The sequence below is a fragment of the Leuresthes tenuis genome, unplaced genomic scaffold (genome assembly GCF_036924035.1).
Source record: "Leuresthes tenuis unplaced genomic scaffold, fLeuTen1.0.hap1 SCAF_16, whole genome shotgun sequence".
Lineage (NCBI taxonomy): Eukaryota > Metazoa > Chordata > Actinopteri > Atheriniformes > Atherinopsidae > Leuresthes > Leuresthes tenuis.
Genome location: NW_027325370.1, coordinates 15,195,304 through 15,211,375, shown reverse-complemented (window position 1 = coordinate 15,211,375; position 16,072 = coordinate 15,195,304). Strand labels below are relative to the sequence as shown.

Here is a 16,072-nt window from a genome sequence, read left to right as displayed (position 1 = left end):
TGTTTACCAGGTCCTTTGCTGCTACTTGTCTTTAGTGATAAATCCTTCAAATTCACACTCATTTGGCTTTTGGCACATTGTAGCATAGTTTTTCACTCAAAAAGAAAATGTTCAATATGAAGCTAGATGATAGCATAAGTTAAGAAAAGAAGTTAAAGGTTGATTTGTGAGGGAAAATGGTCAAATTTCTTATTTCTTGTTATTTTTCAGTAAATAAATGCTGAGCGAAAGATTCAACGGCTACATATAGCATGAGATGATTCAATTTGTCTCTGATGTTGCTAATCACAGTAAAAGATCTTATGTGTTATTAGAATTATGAGGGTACCAAGAACCCAAGCACTTAAATTTAAATATTTGTAATATATTCTTATGACACTTATCATCCTCAAAGATCTGTCCTTTAAAAATTAATATTAGAAAATGTCATTTAAAAAGTTAAAAAGTTCTGTGAGGCTTTGAGGGATGAATTGAATGACTGTCTGATTCAAACTTGATCTCTTTAACTAGTAGCACTGCAAGAGGCACTTTGACATTTAGGATCACATTCCCTAAAAATAGATGTTCAGTTAAGTGTTCTCGAGCTGCTCGAACAGGATCAGCAGACACCAGATGTTGTTAACAAACATCTATCTTTACAAGTATCTTGGGGCTATATAAGCATGCAGAGTATTTCTTATTTTTTGTTTTTGTCAGATTTAATGGAATTTGAAGTTGAAATGCAGCATAGCATAATTAAGAACTACAAAATCTTTTCTGCATTCTATTAGTTTCCCCGGTTGACAACTCTTCCTCCTAATATTTAACAATGAAGGATTCCCAGATCGTCCCTAATTAAATTATTGTTCACGTATTTACATTTTTTATCTTTTTAACTTCCATATAAGTTTCTTCTTTTATGCTAAAAGACAGTATAAGTTATGTAATGCTGCCTTGGTTGAATATTTCCAGAGAGGATTATTGTGTACTCCAATGCCAAAAATTCAAGCTTAATGCTGGGCGAAGAGTTAGAACACCGCTGCCAAGGTAAGCAGCAACATCTTTGGTATCATTGAGCAAAAATCTCACAACTTTCCAGTCAAACAAATAGTTTGAGAGTATGATAGGTGCCAGTACTTCTTCGTGTACAAATTGCTTCAAGTTACTTCATTGCTGTTGATGGAAACTAGATAGCTATGATGCACAGGATAAATTAAGTCATGTAAAATGGAAAGTACATCCTCTTTCAATTCTAAGGTTTAATATTTCCAAACCTAACAGGGAAAAAAATTATCTGGTCTTAAAATCAGGTCAGTACAGCCTCAGATGAAAAACAATACATGATACATCAAACCATGCCATTTTTAACAAAAAAAATTAAGCAAAACACAGAAGCAGTGGGTGAAAAACTAGGTAAACCCTTACTTTTTACATAGAAATGAATAAATAAGTAAGAAGGTAAGTAGCAGCCAGGCGCTAAAAGCAGAAGTGTTGGCAGGTTTTCTTGCAAGTTCATAAGATTTGGGCAATAACACAGCTCACAGACCAAGAAATCTCTGTAAAGATTGATCTATTTTAAATGGAACAAGCCATTTGGAGCAAATTCCATCTTTCAAATCAGCTGAAGGCTGCTTGTAGTTATTATCAGCTGGTCCATGTTTGAGTCCCATCCTGTGGTCCTTTGCTGCATGCCATCCCACATTCATGTCCAGTTGCTGTTGAAAAAAGGCCACTTGTGCCAGAAAATAAAAAAAAAAGTCTTTACCTGAAAGCAAATGTTATAATGCTTTCATCCTTTGTGTTTTCATCTGACAAAGAGGTCTGAAATGAATATGCCTAAAGATGACCCGTGTGCAACCACCTAAGTAGCTACTTAACAAGTTCACTGCAACTTGTACATCTATCAAGCTGTTATATAACACAAATTGCGTCGTACACACATGCCCATCTCTTTTTAAAAACATTGTGCCTGTCAGAGAGTACTGCTCGCACATAGACTACTTAAAATAGATGTGAACACATATCAGGTCCCTATTACATCAAGGTATGTTCATGTGGGCACAGCCGGTTCTGGTTACAAGTGAGGGAGTTTAATACTGCATACACCAAGCACTGAGCTCCACACTCCCACACTGCAGTGGTCCTGTGCCTGAACATCCTTTAACAGACCTCAGGAAGCGTTTCCCTGGAACACCATCACCATGCCTAAAGTCTTGGTGCCAGGTGAGTTTAGGCAGAGGGACTCTGGGCTTCAATGTGTATTTCACTCATAAGAAGAGAATTTTATTTTCAAAAGTTTGTTTGGGTCTGAAGCAAGATTCCAGACTTGAACTGTGGAATGTCTTCACTAATAATTTTTCACTTCATTACTGTTTTGCTTTTCATGGGAAGTCCTGGCCAACACATGAAAAAGTACCATCCTTGTGTTGCATGATTGAAATGATGGCAATGCGACCGTCCAAAACTTTGCAAAAAACTGAATGTATATATCACAAGTCTCAGGCTTTTTACTCAGCAGCATCAGGTGCTAAATTTTTTTAAGCAAGGCTGCCCAATTATGTTTCTCTCTAAAGGCATCTTTTGACTCTCAGGCATCTTTTGACATGTTCAACAGCTTTTGGTACAGCACAATTTAGTGAGTAACTGGATATCAGCAGTGAAAATGTCAGGAGTGGATGTATAATGAATGTGACCTGCCAGTAGATTCTCTAATGGGCTTGATATTAGAATAGCTCTACAGTAACTTTTGCTAATTTTTTTTATACTTCTTTTAGGTTCTCATGATATTATCCCCAACATCAAATTCTCTACATTTTATGCAATTCTGAATGCAGTTGATATAGTTGCTAATTATAGGCTTGCCTTTACCAGCCACAAGGCAACTGGCAAGTCACAGTACCCTGCCAAGGGTTTTCCAAAGGGTGCAGTGCAAATGCAAAGATCACAGCAGCTGGTGCCAGGTTAGGATTTTGCACTTGGAAAATGTGATTGAGACGTCACGTTGTTGAGTCTGCGCTGAGAGACTCAATATCTTGCAGATGTGAAGCAAATATTCAGAATTATGGAATGCTCGGAGAGTCACAAAAAGAAATGTAAAAGAACAAGAAAATAAATGTGAGAATATAAAAAGTGTGGAGATTTAAAGAGAAATTAAATAAAGAATAGATAAACTGAGAAAAAGTTTTATCTTCATTGCATATATAGATAAAAATGTCCCATTCTTTTCCACATTGCTTTTGCTGTTACCATTGCATAATGCATTTGTATTTGCTCTTTACAAACTGTATGTGCTGCCCCTCTTTGCAGTTACCTGCTCCTTTTCAGCTACCTGTCACTTCCATGTTCACAGTGAAGCTGACAACTAGACAGTCATTTGACCTGGGATGAGTATTAAATCCCTGTGCACATGAATCCTTTCTTCCTCTGAGAAGAAATTCTTGACGCATGAACAGTATCCAACACAGTCAGCATGCTTGCAGAAACATTTTGGTAGGCACTTCAGCAGGCTGTGTTGAATAAACATCCAAAAGCTCCTGCTAAACCTGGGTGCACACAGGAAGTAAACCCCCCTCCCCTCAGTCATAGACTAGGGATTAGCTTCACTGACTTTGAAGATAGAAGTTGCAAATACATCAGGGGATTAGCAAATTAAATTGGCAATTAACAAAAACAAATCGATTAACAAAAGCAATATGGAAAAGAAGGGGAAACCCCATTTATTGATTTTATCCATTTCTCTCCCAACATTATTTTTGCTGAATCAATTTAATATTTCAGCACCCTTTTTTTTCCCCTTTCACTGATTTTTGTGGACAGAACTGATTGCACTCAGACGACTCTAAAATTCGAGGGCTTGTTCACTGAAAATACGAACAAACAGATGCTGAAAATTCTAAACGTTATGCAGAAACTGAATAAATGTTCCAGCTCTGGGCTAAGTCCGTCGTCAGGATTTTTGTGAGGCACGCCTTCTTTTTCAAGATTGCTGCTTTGAGGTATAACCACACGTGTTTTGTTTCCCCCATTTACCCTGGACTGTCCCACCCTGACTGGGATTTTTTGGCAGAGGGAGGAAGTAAGTATCAAGCTGGGAAATTATTAGGGAGTTTGAAAGACAACATGTAGAATTCAAATGCATGGGTCACAGTGCAGATGTGAGATAGTCACATCAGTATTCTTTCTGTGCATTTGAAAGCAACCAAGTAAAATTGACTTTGTTGAATTAAACTTGGGTGATAAAAGTATGATAAAGTGGAACTGGACACCATTTATTAATTCTCTGTTCACATTCAGTGTTTGTAAGATCATTGTGCTGCAACTGCAAAGTATGGCACCAGCAAGCACAAAAACACAGACAAACAAGCTGAAAGTGAACATTTACATTAATAAATGACTTTCTCATCAATTAGACCTTCAGACTGGTTTGAAGTGTGAAAGAACAGGCAGCCTGCTTTTCCTGAATGCCATGTAGATACAGATGTTTAAAAATTATGGCAGAGTAGCAGTTTAATCAGTGTAATGACCCGCGTATAAGTATCCTGCATATTTGCCTCAAAATTTGTCCGTTCTACTGAGAGGCTAAAAGAAAAATTAGCCTTTGCATGTGTTATGAAAATGCATTTACCAAATCTTTGTCCAGCTCCTGCATTCAGTTCACAAGGAAATCATGGACTTGATATACATTTACAGGGGTAACTGTATATTCCATGTAACGTGTCGTGTGCCCTCTTCAATATCCATCCTCATCCTCCATGGCCCATTAATCCCACACATTCACCACACATATCCTTATTACTTACTATGGCATGTATTTCTAATCTATACTGGTACTCCTCCTAAAAAAAACGTGTATTCCTATTTATGGCATTTCATTTGAGTATCTGTTGTAATCGGTCTACTGTAAGTTATATTGAATTTGTAGGACATATCAACGTATAACACCATTAAATTAATTTTTTCTAACCAATACTTTTCTAACACTCTCTTCTGGGGATTTGTCCCGCGTGGTTCTACATTCCTGATGGGCATAATCAGGTCAAGAGAGTAAGTATAGAGGTTGACAAGAGAAACCCCAACATCATTGTGGTTGTAGTTGTCCTAGAGTAGACAGCCTTGGCTCTAGTCAAATTAGTTACATGTTATATACAATGTCAAGTCGAACCAAATCATCATCTTGTTCACAACTCCTGGCTTTTCAGGCACTGACCCTCTTTTCTCATAACTTTTCTCAATCAAAATCATTCATGTGGAGCCTCTTCAGACTTTGGCTGATGGGGTGCACACAAAAAAAATAAAAAAGTATAGGAAACCTGGGTCTGGAGTTGTGCGATAAAGTTTGTGTATCCGTACAAGCCTATTGTGTGTGTCAGTGCTTCATTTGTGTAGCTTCTCTGTATGCATGGGACTCTGCGTTTGCAGCTCGTACTGGAGGTCAGAGTTGTAGTGGCTGAGTCAATCTTTGGTCATGTATTCAACGCATGTGCTGGAGTCTGTACACCTCAGGTTGAATAAGGTATGTGCTTTGTAGACATAAAACTTCATGTCCGAAATTCATTCATGGTGAATCTAATCAATCACAGCAGTCATATTCAAACACTGTGGATTAGCAGTCAAGAAGTCCTAAATGTGGCTGGCCTGGTGAAGTTCAGTGTTGCATGGTGTTATGGGAGCAGAATGCATCTCTGTTATTAAAAAGAACAAACCTCTGGCATGGCTGACAGAGACCGATGACAAAATGAGGGCCTTCGCGGAGAAGGTCTTTGCGTCAGAGACCAAAGACGAGAACGTCCGCGATGAAATCTCCATGTTTGATGTGGCTGAGGACTGTCCCATCCTTCACCATGAAATGGCCCACCATCTGCACACTGAGGATGATGCAGCGAAACGGTGAGATGGAAGATATTGATCGGTCTATTTGTGCTTGTTGTGCAACATAATCTAATGAAAACTGTATATTTTATATTTGCGATTGGGTTAGTTCCCTGAAAGAACAATCCCAACTATCATTAAATGCCTGACATTAATTGATTAGTAAATGGGTATTAGTTGGATAGAAACCTTCCAGAAATTTTGACTGTGGATAAAAACAAACTTTAAACTTGACCTTTGACTGATAGCAAGAGGCTTCAGCGCAGCCGCACCATGGGTGTGCCCACGGCTGGTCCCAAGGCAGATACTGCCCCTGTAGTGTCAGTGGAGGTGGACTCGCCTACCTACCTGGAAGTTCCTGATTTCCAGAGGGTGGCCATCATTGGAGATTACGCAGCTGGGGTAGTTGTTGTTTCTTTTCCCTAATGACTGACATGACTGTGTGAGGTGATTACAGGTGAAACGCAAAATTTCCCATTAATGTGGCAGGTGTGGTCAGAGGTAAAAGAGATTTTATCATTTCAGTCTAAAAGAGCAATATAACCCCATAACAAAAGTGGCCAGCTAGATTAAATTGAAAACGGCATGCCTCCTGTTGCTGAAACTATAATAGCTCAATCAAAGAAAAAACAAGGCTAATCTATACAGCACCATTCAGCAACAAGGCAGTTCAAATCAGTGAACAACATACTATAAAAAAAGCTGAGTATGGAAACAAATGAGTAGCAGCTCATCCATGAATAATTTAAAGGTTGGGGACAGAGACAAAGTAAAGATTGCATAACTTAAACTTCTTCAGCTACTTGGGTCAAGAGAGGCCATACTTTACATATATTTTTTTTAATATCATTAGCATTATTTTTTAGAAATAACAGGTTAATATACTTTGCTAGTTTGGCCTTGAAGTTTGTTTTCCTGTCACCACAAAGAGTGGGATCGTCTGAAGGGCAGTAACTGGCTGAAGTGGAGTTGGTGAAACTCTCATCTGTGCCCACAGATGCCCAAGGCATAGTTCTTGTCATAAACAAGAACAAACATTTACTAAATTCAGTACTGCACACAGAATAACACATATATGCTTTGATCAAGTGTCTTGACTGCAATAATGAAGGATGAAATTAGGTGTTCACACAGGAACCACCACAATCACGTTGTGATCCTGAAAAAACAAACCTCACTTTCTCATGATAGCATGTCATGATCTAGATAAATATATCATTTAACTTGTTATCATGTAAAAACAGGCTTTGCCAGCTTGAGATAAAAAACATAATCAACTTGTGATCTCAAGATAACGAGTACAAAAGAGTACAATTTTGCCCTTAGCCTCCATACTTTAGTTATATTTACTCATTTACTCGATAATATTGTGTTTGTAGAGTCCTGTAACTGTGCTGATGATATACTAACCATGTTTAGGATCTGATCATATTACATGTTCCTAGACATTTGAGGAACCTAAAAAAAGTCGTGACACAAGATTAAAACAGTACCTAGACACATGAAAGTGACAGCATTCGTAACAAACACTTCTGTTTACCATTGAATTTTACCAATGACATGGGTCAAGTTCATGGATGCAGGAGATCACCTTAAATTTCACTGACTATATGTGCCTGTGGGTCAGTGTCCACCCAGCCACCTTCCCGCCACCAAATGTCCATGAATGGAGCTCATCTGAGAGCACGCCAAGGTTCAGATTTCATGACTGTCGGTTTGACATTTACAGCTCAGAGAGAGGAAAACTTTAGAGGAGCTGGTTATCATTTCTTGCACAGGGCAGAGGGCCTCACCTCTGTTAGGATACACTTCAGGTTTACCTGTCACATAATACTGCACAGTCACTGAGAGCAACTGACGGCTCATGTAGCAGCACAAAAAGAAAGTACAGAATGTAAAAAATGTGTCTGGCATAGGCGACTATTTTTTTTTTTACCTTTTGTATTTTTGCTTACTTTATTCAAAATATAATAAAGACAATTCCAGCCAATACAACAAACACAATTTTATCAATCAAACGTCCAACTTATTCATAGAACAAACGGGCCTATACAGTTGCTTTTTAAGGTCTTCCACACCTGCCATCTTGTCATTAATCAAATACCAAGTCAAGGCTTTTGCACGAGTTCAAATCTTCAAATTTACAGCTACTAATTTTTCAATGTATTTTGGAGGTTACTGTGACATCTCTTGTATGTGCAAACCAGGTGACCATGGATGACTTTGAGCTGGCATGTAGGGGTTTGTACCGTGCCTTGGCCATCAGGGAGAAATACATGAGGCTGGCCCTTCAGCGCTTTCCAAGAACAGTTTCCCAGTTCCTGCGTCAAATGGAGGGAGAGACATTCAAAATTGAAGATCAGGTGCACCCAGGTAGGGAAAGAGGGGAGGTAATGAGCTTGGATTTTTCTGTGTCGCATTTGGACCTCCCAAATGTTTTATTCATGTGTTGCATCTATCTTCAGTCTTCACCTCTCCTCCAAAAAATGGGGAGGACCCTTTTGACACCAAGGAGCTGCCAAAGAATCTGGGCTACGTGGCCCGTATGAAGGACGGACTGATCTATGTGTACAACGACGCTGCAGCTGCTGACAAACATCAGCCCAAAGACCTGCCCCACGCCAACTATGAAACCTTTATCGACGACATGAACTTCCTCATTGCTCTGATTGCACAGGGCCCAACGTGAGTCCTTTAAAAGCATTACTCTCTTTGACACTTAGAATTCAAATCACTCAGTTTTCAAAACATCCCACTATGATTTCCCATGTACATTTTCTCCTTCAACCTTACAATCGATGAGTGATGCATTTACAGCCTATAGCCTTGATGACAATCTGTGCTTAGAAATTAATTGTACAGCAAAATTAAGCTAGCATCCTATGTCACTTGATAAAATAAAAGTATAACCATCTGGTCGACTCCATGCACCGTAGTCCTACATCTAAAAAGATTAAATCTCTGCTGTAAACAAGAACGCAAACTTTCCATGAGGGCCTTTCAGCTAAAGAGGGTTGTCTAAATGATCAATGAGGTATTTATAGGTGCAGACCTGGTTCATTCATTCATTCATCCATTCAATCATCTATTCATTCATCATGTATTACCACTGGACCGTCATTCCTTTCTGACCTAGGCTCGAAAACCATGTTCTCAGTCTTTTTGATATTAAAAAAGAGATAACAGGGAACAAAGCACTTTCATTGGCTGAGATACTTATGCATTGTGCTGTGTCATCAGAAAATATGAAAGTACTGCTGTGCATGACTTAAAAAGAAGGATTATGTTTAGACTACACAGAACCAAAATCTGGTCTCAAGAAAATGAAAGCTATTTGTGATATAGATTCTTCAAGTAAAGAGATGTCCATTAGCTGTTTAGCTGCAAATGATCTGTCAGGCGTTATGGACCTTCAGCACACATTTCAATGCAATTCAGTGAAAAAAAAGCAGTGGGTAACGATTTGCAGTAGAGTTTTACAGTTTTACAGGCTCCTAAGAGCTTCCAAGTAGTTTTCACACAATTTTTTTTAAAGGAAATCCATTACTTAAAATAGGAGGTGTAGTAACTTTGTTCATTTGTGCCGTCATTTTTTAGGTAGAAGAATACATTACAATCAGGTTAAAAGTTTCAATTTAAGCACGACTGCTGCCTCATGAACACATTTTTGTTTTGCAGCAAGACGTACACTCACCGCCGTCTGAAGTTTCTCATGTCCAAGTTCAATGTCCATGAGATGTTGAATGAGATGGAGGAGATGAAGGAGCTGAAGATGAATCCCCACAGGGATTTCTACAACTGCAGGAAGGTAGGCATGAACAGAAAATTCCAAAAATAAAAGCTACACAAAAACTTACAAGTGCACGTCAGTCTTAAATCTGTTATTTTTTTCCATTTGCAGATCCACAGCAAAAGTACACTGTGTAAGATTTATAAAAGGCAAACTGCGAAATAAATTAGAATTTATGTCACTCTTCGATCATTTACTTTCTTAGAAAAATAAGCTTTTTTTCAGAGCCACATATTGTAATTTAGCTCCCTCCTGTGACCATTTTAGTTATCACACCAACTACAGGTTCAACCTCAGTTCATCCACTTTCTATTACATTTCTGTCATTCCAGGTGGACACTCACATCCACGCTGCCGCCTGCATGAATCAGAAGCACCTGCTGCGCTTCATCAAAAAGTCTTACCGTGACGATGCCGACCGTGTTGTGCACAAGCTTAAAGGGAGGGAAGTTACAATGAGAGAGCTCTTTGAGAGCCTCAACCTGCACCCCTATAACCTCACTGTGGATTCACTGGATGTGCACGCTGTAAGTTTTTCAGTGGAAATAGATAATTGTCATAAGATCTGAGCCGACTGTATATCAACAATGCAAATCTGCAGGTAGACTTGACATGGCAAAGTGATGCTCTCCACTGGGTAGATCACCGTGTCAAAGCCTGATCAGAATAAAAACTGAAATTTCAAAGGTTTATTCACTCAAAAAGTGTTTGTTGTTCCCAAAAGTTCACAGTCTTATGGGAACTTCTATGATCTACATCTCTTTTCTCGTCTATGTTGTTTTTCTGAAGGGAAGACAAACCTTCCAGCGTTTTGACAAGTTTAATGCCAAATACAACCCCGTAGGAGCCAGTGAGCTGCGTGACCTGTACATGAAGACAGAAAATCACATCAATGGAGAATATTTTGCCACTATCATCAAGGTTAGTTTTCAGATACGAAGTTCCTATAGATCTTTATTGACATCTTAGTTTTGATTTGAATTTAATTAGAGCTTTATGGAAGAAAATCATATAAACAAATATCAATCCAAAAGAAGCAGGGATGCTGTATAAAATGTCAATTTAAAACAGAATGCAATGATTTGCAAATCTCATAAATCATTATTCTATTTACAATAGAACATAAAACGTATCACATATCATAAGGGAGACATTTTACTATTTCATGAAAAATATCAGCTCAGCTTGAATGTGATGGCAACAACACATTTAAAAAAAAGTTTGGGATGGAAAAGTACAAAGTACTAAAGAGACACAGCTGGGGGAACATGTTGGAACTATTGAAGGCAATAGGTCATCTGCAAAAAAAACTAACAAAAGACCCCAAAAAACCTACAGTATAAAGTATCATCACAAGATTCTGAGAATCTGGAGACATCTCTGTGTGCAAGAGACATGGCTGAAAATCGATACTGCCAGAAATCTTTGGTCCCTCAGGCGGCACTTTATGAAAAACAGGCATGATTCTGTCATGGAAATCACTGCATGGACTCAAAAACACTTTTAGAAATCATTGTATTTGAACACAGCTCACCGTGTCATCCACAAATGTGGGTTAAACCTCTCGTGCAAAAAAGAAGACATATGTGAACATGATCCAAAAACTTGCCATCTTCTCTGGGCCAAAGTAAATCTTGAACTGAGTCGAGGTGGAAAACTGTTCTGTGATCAGATGTATCAATATTTCAAATTCTTTTGGGAAATCATGGACTCCAGTTCCTCAACACAAAAGAGGAGAGGGACCATCTCACATGTTATCAGCTCTCTGTTAAAAAGCCGACATATGTCATTTTATGAGGGAGCATTAGTGCCTGTGGAAAAGGCAACTTGCACATCTGGAAAGGCACCATCAATGCTAAAAGGTGTATCGAGGTTTTAGAGCAACATATGTTCCCATCCAGATTGTCTCTTAGGGGAGGCCTTTCATTTACCAGCAAGACAATATCAAACCGCATTATGCATCTATTATCCAACTTCCATTCCAACTATATTTATGAAGCACATTTAAAACTACAGAGCTGACCCAAAGTGCAAAGTCCATATATGTATGGCTATGTAGTAGAAGAGTCTAGGAGCTGGCCTGGCCTGCCTGCAGTATGATTACAAATGCTGAATTTATTTTATTTTCTATTTATTTTTTCACTGACAAGTGTTTTGTACATCAGACTAAAAGTGATCTTGAGCTTCATTTGAATTTCATGTACACCAGGAAGTAGCCAGTGACCTGGAGGATGCCAAGTATCAGTACGCCGAACCCCGTCTGTCCATCTATGGTTGCAACCCAAATGAGTGGACCAAGCTGTCCAACTGGTTCGTCAGGCATAGAGTCTTCTCCCCAAATCTCAAATGGATGATTCAAGTTCCCAGGATCTAGTATGTTTTCAATCATTACTCTTTCTGCCATGTAATCTAACCCAGCTGTGGGACAGATGGAGAACTGTTCCACCAGAAATCTATTTTTAAACATGAAATACCATGTCTTTAATCCTGAAAATGTTTCAGAAGACTTGAAAGCTGACTAGAGGCTAGGGTTAAATGAATTTGTTTTGTCTCTCCTGTATCTCAGTGACATCTTCAGAGGCAGAGACTTTGTGCCCCACTTTGGCAGGATGTTGGAAAACATTTTCCTTCCCGTGTTCCAGGCCACAATCGACCCACAGTCCAACCCAGACCTCAGCATCTTTCTCAATCATGTGAGTCAGAGTTTAACCAAAACAAAATGCTCAATCTTACCACAGCCTTGAATTGATTTAAAAGTCACTAGTTAAGGATATGGTTGTTTTCAAACTGACATAACCACACATGGAGATACCAAATTAACAGAGTGTTTACATGTTAATCTTAAGAATGAATTTTAATGTTTGCTGTGATCAAGTTATCCACAGCTGTCTTTGCCCAAGTTTTAAAAACTACCAGGGAAACTTAAAGATCCACCATGTATAATCAGCTGTTTCCTTATCCTCCTGTGTAGGTGACAGGTTTCGACAGTGTGGACGATGAGTCCAAACACAGCGGTCACATGTTCTCCACCAAGAGCCCCAAACCAGAGGAGTGGGACATAGTGAAGAACCCTTCCTACACCTATTACATATATTACATGTATGCCAACATTGCTGTTCTCAACCAGCTGCGCAAGTGAGTAACTTTATTTTTGTAAAAACATTGAGTCTTATTTGCTTGTTGGACTCCTAGCTTAAATTTTAGGAATATACTCTTTAAAGGTTTGTTATTTTTTACATTAATATCAACCAAGAGTATTTCTCTGTGCTCTCCAGACAGAGGGGGATGAACACATTTATGTTCAGGCCTCACTGTGGTGAGGCCGGTGCCGTCACCCACTTACTGGCTGCCTTCATGACTGCTGACAACATCTCTCATGGCCTTAATCTCAAGAAGGTCAGTCCTCAGGATGCAGCAACTTATAAAATCAAACAGTTACACATACTCATTTCATCATGCTCAAGCAGCTGCTTTACGAGTCATGGTTCTGTAAAGTAGCTGAAAGGTATTCCACAAAACTATCCTGAAGCACAAAATGAACATATTAAGAGAGTGAAGAACTGGAAGAAAATCCTTTAAAGTCATGTGAACAGATGATACATGTTTTTGAGAACTTTGAATGGAAACCCATGAATGTTGTTTGAGGTACTGACGGAGTCTCTTTCAACATTTAAGGTGTTTTTTTTTCTTAATATATGTTCTAACCTGGATATACTTTGTTACTTTACTTTCGGATTTAGGCCATAAGAACCCTAAAATGGATCCTAAAGGAAACTGTTTGATGCCCAGAGTTTGAAATCTAGATCTAAGTAGCAAATATGTGATTAAAAAAACTGGAGAAAGAGCTACTTAAGAACTTTGAACTCCTTTAGTTCAGTAACTTTATTATCTGTTATTGTATTACTGCAGCAGTCTTGAACTTGGACAAATATTCTTTAAAATTTCAAAGCTGATCGTGTAACCTCATTCTATGTATCTTGATCTTTTACAAACAGAGTCCTGTGCTGCAGTATCTGTACTTCTTGGCCCAAATCCCAATTGCCATGTCCCCTCTCAGTAACAACAGCCTGTTCCTTGAATATGCCAAGAACCCCCTGCTGGAGTTCCACAAGAAAGGCCTGGTGGTGTCTCTATCCACCGACGACCCCATGCAGTTCCACTACACCAAGGTCTGACACCATGGAGAGCAGGCCTTTGATGATAATGTAGACAATGATGCATTCTTTGCTGCTTATAATGGGTATTGTGTAGATCAAGATGAATGAATTTCAGATTCATGAGGTCAGAAGTTAGACTTTGGCTTCGTGTTTCATGAACAAACTCATGATCTACCTTCTCCAACAACAGCAAAACTCAATATGTACTGAACTAATATGCATTGTAAACACTTAAACAGGCCTATTGCCGCTCATAAAGCATGCAGACTTAGATGTTTGCAAAATGAATTGCTTTGCATGTACACATACTTCTATGTAACTTGGTCTTTGTGTTCACAGGAGCCCCTGATGGAGGAGTATGCCATTGCTGCTCAGGTCTTCAAGCTGAGTACTTGTGACATGTGTGAGATTTCCAGGAACAGTGTGCTGCAGAGTAGCTTGTCTCTCGAGGTAACAAAATTGCGGTGAATGTTTAGTTGTTTCTGCTTTTAAAACACTTAGTGTTTGTCTGATGGACACCTGCTGATTCTACATTCAAAAAGATCATGCATCTTGTTCTTCAAACTTGGCCTTTGGTTTTCTTCTTCTCTCCAGGAGAAGATCCACTTCTTGGGTTCGGATTTCCTGAAAGAGGGTCCAGAGGGAAATGACATCCGTAAGACCAATGTGGCTCAGATCCGAATGGCATACCGCTATGAGACACTGAGCTATGAGCTCAACCTCATCAAGGAAGGCTCGAAGACTGAGTAGACACCGTCAAATAAGAAACACACTTGGCCAAAACTCATCTCTAATGTGATGTAGAAAAGGTTTCTACATTAGTTTTTTAACAGTCCCTTTTGAACAAGTGAACCTTAAAGAAACAGACCTCCTAATACACTGATGGGTTTTCCTTTGGAAGAAGAAATGCTTTGAGAATTGTCTTCACTGTAAATCATCTGCACATCTTGTTCAAGTGATACTATATGTTGCATTATGTGCATTCCAACTGGAGAAACCTCACGTATAAGAATGAATGGAAATAAAATGTAAAATAACAAGGCGCCTTTAGTGGTTTTTATTACAGTAATGGATTTATTTTTTATTTAGCTCACTTTGCTACATCTTAGAAGCCTTAGGGAACCTCCACGATTAAGATTAAGATGTACTTTATTGATGTGTGCTAGTCCCATTACCAGAAGTGAAAACTGGATGATAACATATTGTTAAACATGGACACTTCAGTTCAGATTTACTTGAGCTCCAAAGTTCAAAACCAATCTAATGGACACTTTGAAATCTTATGACCTGATTTCAAGGTAAAGTTGATTACAAAGGAAAAATTACATCAGAAGAATTCAAAACTAATACACTGATGTTAATGCATCAAAAAATCATATCGGTACTTTATAAATCTAAGCCCCAGCTGGTATTTATTAACGTGTGTGGTCACGCAGGTGCAGCCTTAGTGCCGGTATTTCCCAGGACACCTGAAGATAGCATTATTTATTCATCGCTGACAGCTGGAGGAGTTGATTTGGTGACGTCTTCTCTCTTGAAGGATTCAACCAAACTTTCTCACAGTTAAACTGCGTCAAGTTCCTCTGAAACGCCGTGAGTGACACCGGAAGTCAGATTAATAACGCTGTAAATTTAGGTATTACTTCGATGCAAACAGGGAATAGGTTCTTAAAAATGAAATTGATATAACATTGATAAGAAAACACGCACATTAGACAACAAGCAAAAGTTGAGGCTTTTTTTCTCAGATACAAAAAAAAGGGCAATGAATAGAAAATTACGAAAGATTTTCACCCTCGATGTCTATGCAATATACAGCCAGCATCCCGCTCTTTCAAACCTAAGTTCTCAGGTAAATTGTTTGCAACAGATTGAAAATAACTTTATTCTCATACTGTATGTTACAGACTGTTTCAGATTGCAAGATATGTTTGGCTGAAACAGTCCACATCTGCAGATTTCTTAGGCTCACATCAGGCCTTGAGTAGCAGTGAGGGTGTGGCTGCTTTAGCCAGTTTAAGAGATTATAGACACATCTGGCCCAAACAACACATGTCATCAACAAGTTCGTGACAACTCGGCAACCTTTAGGCCACAGAACACTGGTCTGTGTCACTCATAAGCCTTAACATGTGCAACATGTTGTTCAGTAAAGGCCGAGATGCTTTTCGGAGTACCTGGTCTAACACACGATACAGCTGCATTTTTTTATTATTAAAACGTTTTTGCCTTTAAAGATGAGCTTTTTTTTCAAATTCAGGAAGTTTAGAGAACTTCT

The 16,072-nt window shown here is 38.8% G+C and overlaps 1 protein-coding gene and 1 long non-coding RNA gene across 3 annotated transcripts; one reads left to right on the top strand and one right to left on the bottom strand.

Moving 5' to 3' along the window:
• Window positions 1-1,574: 1,574 nt before the first annotated feature.
• On the bottom strand, window positions 1,575-9,579 carry LOC140272196 (uncharacterized). The gene is made up of 4 exons (XR_011907895.1): window positions 9,542-9,579; window positions 5,682-5,843; window positions 4,943-4,996; window positions 1,575-1,711 (listed from the first exon to the last, which is right to left on the bottom strand). It is a non-coding gene; the product is annotated as an uncharacterized lncRNA (long non-coding RNA).
• Window positions 2,092-14,834, top strand: ampd1 (adenosine monophosphate deaminase 1 (isoform M)). 2 transcript variants are annotated; one of them, XM_072367556.1, is made up of 15 exons: window positions 2,092-2,202; window positions 5,700-5,865; window positions 6,096-6,249; window positions 8,055-8,220; window positions 8,313-8,532; window positions 9,526-9,655; window positions 9,970-10,164; window positions 10,427-10,558; window positions 11,847-12,010; window positions 12,204-12,330; window positions 12,609-12,772; window positions 12,913-13,033; window positions 13,633-13,806; window positions 14,134-14,244; window positions 14,389-14,834. In XM_072367556.1, the coding sequence occupies exons 1-15, from the start codon at window positions 2,181-2,183 to the stop codon at window positions 14,542-14,544; spliced, it is 2,202 nt and encodes a 733-aa protein (XP_072223657.1). In that variant the 5' UTR covers window positions 2,092-2,180; the 3' UTR covers window positions 14,545-14,834. The 2 variants fall into 2 exon arrangements, with proteins under 2 accessions (XP_072223657.1, XP_072223656.1); XM_072367555.1 differs by lacking the exon at window positions 2,092-2,202 and having other exon boundaries at window positions 5,144-5,865.
• The last annotated feature ends 1,238 nt before the right edge of the window (window positions 14,835-16,072 follow it).